Source organism: Salvia miltiorrhiza, chromosome 2 (genome assembly GCF_028751815.1).
Source record: "Salvia miltiorrhiza cultivar Shanhuang (shh) chromosome 2, IMPLAD_Smil_shh, whole genome shotgun sequence".
Lineage (NCBI taxonomy): Eukaryota > Viridiplantae > Streptophyta > Magnoliopsida > Lamiales > Lamiaceae > Salvia > Salvia miltiorrhiza.
In genome coordinates this window covers 44,443,836-44,446,879 of record NC_080388.1, presented here as the reverse complement: position 1 = coordinate 44,446,879, position 3,044 = coordinate 44,443,836, and the positions used below count along the sequence as shown (strand labels likewise).

At 38.2% G+C, this 3,044-nt stretch overlaps 1 protein-coding gene across 1 annotated transcript; it reads right to left on the bottom strand.

Moving 5' to 3' along the window:
- Window positions 1-381: 381 nt before the first annotated feature.
- On the bottom strand, window positions 382-2,391 carry LOC131013647 (uncharacterized). Its single transcript, XM_057941776.1, has 2 exons — window positions 1,942-2,391; window positions 382-1,857 (listed from the first exon to the last, which is right to left on the bottom strand). Exons 1-2 carry the CDS (start codon window positions 2,035-2,037, stop codon window positions 685-687), a joined length of 1,269 nt encoding a protein of 422 aa, XP_057797759.1. The 5' UTR covers window positions 2,038-2,391; the 3' UTR covers window positions 382-684.
- Between the last annotated feature and the right edge of the window lie 653 nt (window positions 2,392-3,044).

Genomic DNA, 3,044 nt, shown 5'->3' with positions numbered 1-3,044 from the left:
CTTTGTCTTGTAGTACTTGAAAAAAGGAAGAAAAGACAGAAGTAACAGAGTTACAATCAATCTTTACAGCTACAAATGGAAGTGGACGTGATATGAGTAGAAGTGAAAAGTTTCAAGTTCTGACACCACAAAACCTCCAACCAACAAGGAACCTCTAAACAAAAAATGAACAGCCAAAAACAAGAAAACAGATTCAGATTACACTCACTGCGACTTCTCTAAAAATCTTCACATCCCAAATAATAAACAAAAGATCAGAGTCAGACCCATGGAAATTGAAGACCACAACTATTAGCTCTTTCACATTTTAAAATTCCACATTATCATAATTAAAGACAATCTACGCCATCTCAGAATTTATGTAATTATGATAAATGAAAATATTAAATAGTTAAAGATTCATTTTCTTTAAGCAGTGAAAGTTTCATTATAAACAAGGCTGGCCAAAAAGAATATGCCACCATATTCTGAATGGTTAAGCAGTTGTAAAGGCCATTACGCAGTCAAACTCTAATGAAAACCTAATTGCGTCCATCCATGGCAGGAAACCTCTCTCCCTCTCTTTCCCCACCATGACAGAGAAAGAGAAAGAAAAAGAATAACAGCAATAGCCTAACAACCAAGTTTCTCTTCTTTAGTCACCCCACTCTGTAACTTACAAGCATCATCTTCAACCACAAGTTTTCAAGATTCCCCATCAACACTTTCTGCTGTCTCAACTTCAGCAGCAAATTTATCTTCTACGATAGAATAATTGACATTAGTATCATCACTCATCTTCATTCCTTCGTCTCCACTTTGGAATCTCCCTTCCACACAACCTCCCTCTCTAGTTTCTACTGCTTCAAATCCACCACCAACATGACCTTCAACGCCTTCCCCAACTTCACACTTATCTTGTTCATCATTCTCCCCCGTTGAATGTGTATTGCTCTCTCTCTCATTTTCAGACTCATTCTCAACAACCTCCTCGTCCACTCGGCCTCCTCGCCTTTCTAGCAACAGTAACCTCCTCCGCAGATCCCCCAACTCTCCCTCCACCAAGAACAGCCTCTCCTTCAGATTCAAGTTCTCTTCCTCGAGCTGTGCAATGTGAGTGTCCTGATCATCAACCCGGTTTTCCAACACATTGTGATACTCTACCCCGCCAGCATTGCCACTATTTGGATCATAGATCATCTCAAACCTACTCAAATCATGGTCCAACCTCCTCTCAACCTCAACATGCTCCTCCACGTCGCTCCCACTTGAGTCGCCCTCATCTTCCTCGTCTTCGTGCCCAAGCGATCTCAGCCTGATCAACCCCTTCATCGAGCCATAACCGTCCACCCCCCACTCTTCCTTGGCCATGTTCCCCAAAACTTCAGTAGAAGGAGACAAGATTGGAGTTGGCAACACAGACGGGGTCACCGGAAATGGAGAAACCACCGATGCTATCCCACCACATTTCTTTGCTCTAATCAGAAAGGAAGTGGTATTCCTAGGTGCAAATGGGGCAGATCTCTCCCCATTACCAGCCATATTCATACTCATGTTCTTGTTGAACTTCTTTTTTGGGAATGTTTTCCTAGCCCTCAACCGATTCTGATGCTGCAGCTCGTTCAATGACGGAGGATTATAGTTCCTAAAATTTAAATTCCCACCGCCACCAGCACCGATTCCACCGGAGCTGACTAAGGTTTGCTGCCGCTGGTCCATCCTCTGTTTATTTACCCTTTTGCCCTTCCAATTGCTCCTAGGACCTAACGACTTATTAAAAGCTGCACGCGGAGGTTTCATGGCGTCGGAGCTCATATTAGGGTTTTGAAACTGCTGTTGTGGCCCCCACATTCCGTAGTTCCGATTCATCGGAGCCATCTGAGGCCGAAAATTAATCGAATCAATTTGTTTAGAAATTACTGGAAAAAATGCCAAGGGTTTATTCTGGTTGAATTTGGTTACCTGCGGATTAATTTGACTCGCATTCATTAGACTCTGATTCATGTTCATCAGCTGCTGCTGCTGCTGTTGGTTCATCATTGCACCTTGCTCGTTCATTTCAGTCGATCGATACAACTTTTTCTCACAAAATTAGTAGTAAAACAGAGAAGAGATAACGAAAAAACTAATCAGAAACTAGAATACCGATCTAGTTAATAGATCTCTAACAGAAATCGATAATTCCCAACAAAAAAACCTAAGAAGAGAGAATGGAAATCGGAAACCCTAGAATAGAGGAATCACTACACAGCTTGCAGATTTTTCAGATATTTTGTGTTTGTGAGAATCGAAATTCAATAACAAATTTTGCAGAGACGTTTAATCGATTAAACGTGTTCCAAACACGTCAATCTCGAACAAATATATCTCCCTAGAAAACTCCAGCTTAACGTTTCTAAAATTTGGGATTTTTTCGGAGACACTGGAAATATTTATAGCGGTTTGTGAAGGCAGCCAACGGCTGGAGATCTATCGGATTGAATTCAACGGCTGAGATGAAAGACGCATATCTAATTGGCTGGTTGGTTAGGAATCTTAGGATAGTGTGTCGGTTATCCTAACCAGGTGTGTCGGTTCTAGTTTCCCACTTTCACTGTCAAACTCCAATTTTTTTAATGAGATGATCTTGAATATAATCGGGTGTACTGTATAATTGAATTGCACTTATATTTAGACTCTAAGTCGTACAATTCGGTTGTACAGTATATCCGATTGTATCCAAGTTTTTATGTTAATTAATTAATTGGCTAAATATTTTTTTCTCTCTTTTATTTTATTAGCATTTACATCTCGTGCAATGCACGGAAAATATTTTTATATTTTATATTTATATAAAATTGATATAAATTTAATTATTATATTTATAATTATAATAAAAAATTAATTTTAACTATATACTTGAGTTGAATATTAAAATATAAAAAAAATTAAGAAAGTTTACAATAATAAAAATTGATATTATGAAAAGGCAAAAAAGTTACTGAAGTATAACTTAAAAAATAAAAATAAAATAAAAAATAGAAAAGAATTGAAAAATAGATTTATTAAAAAGAAGATGAGAGAGG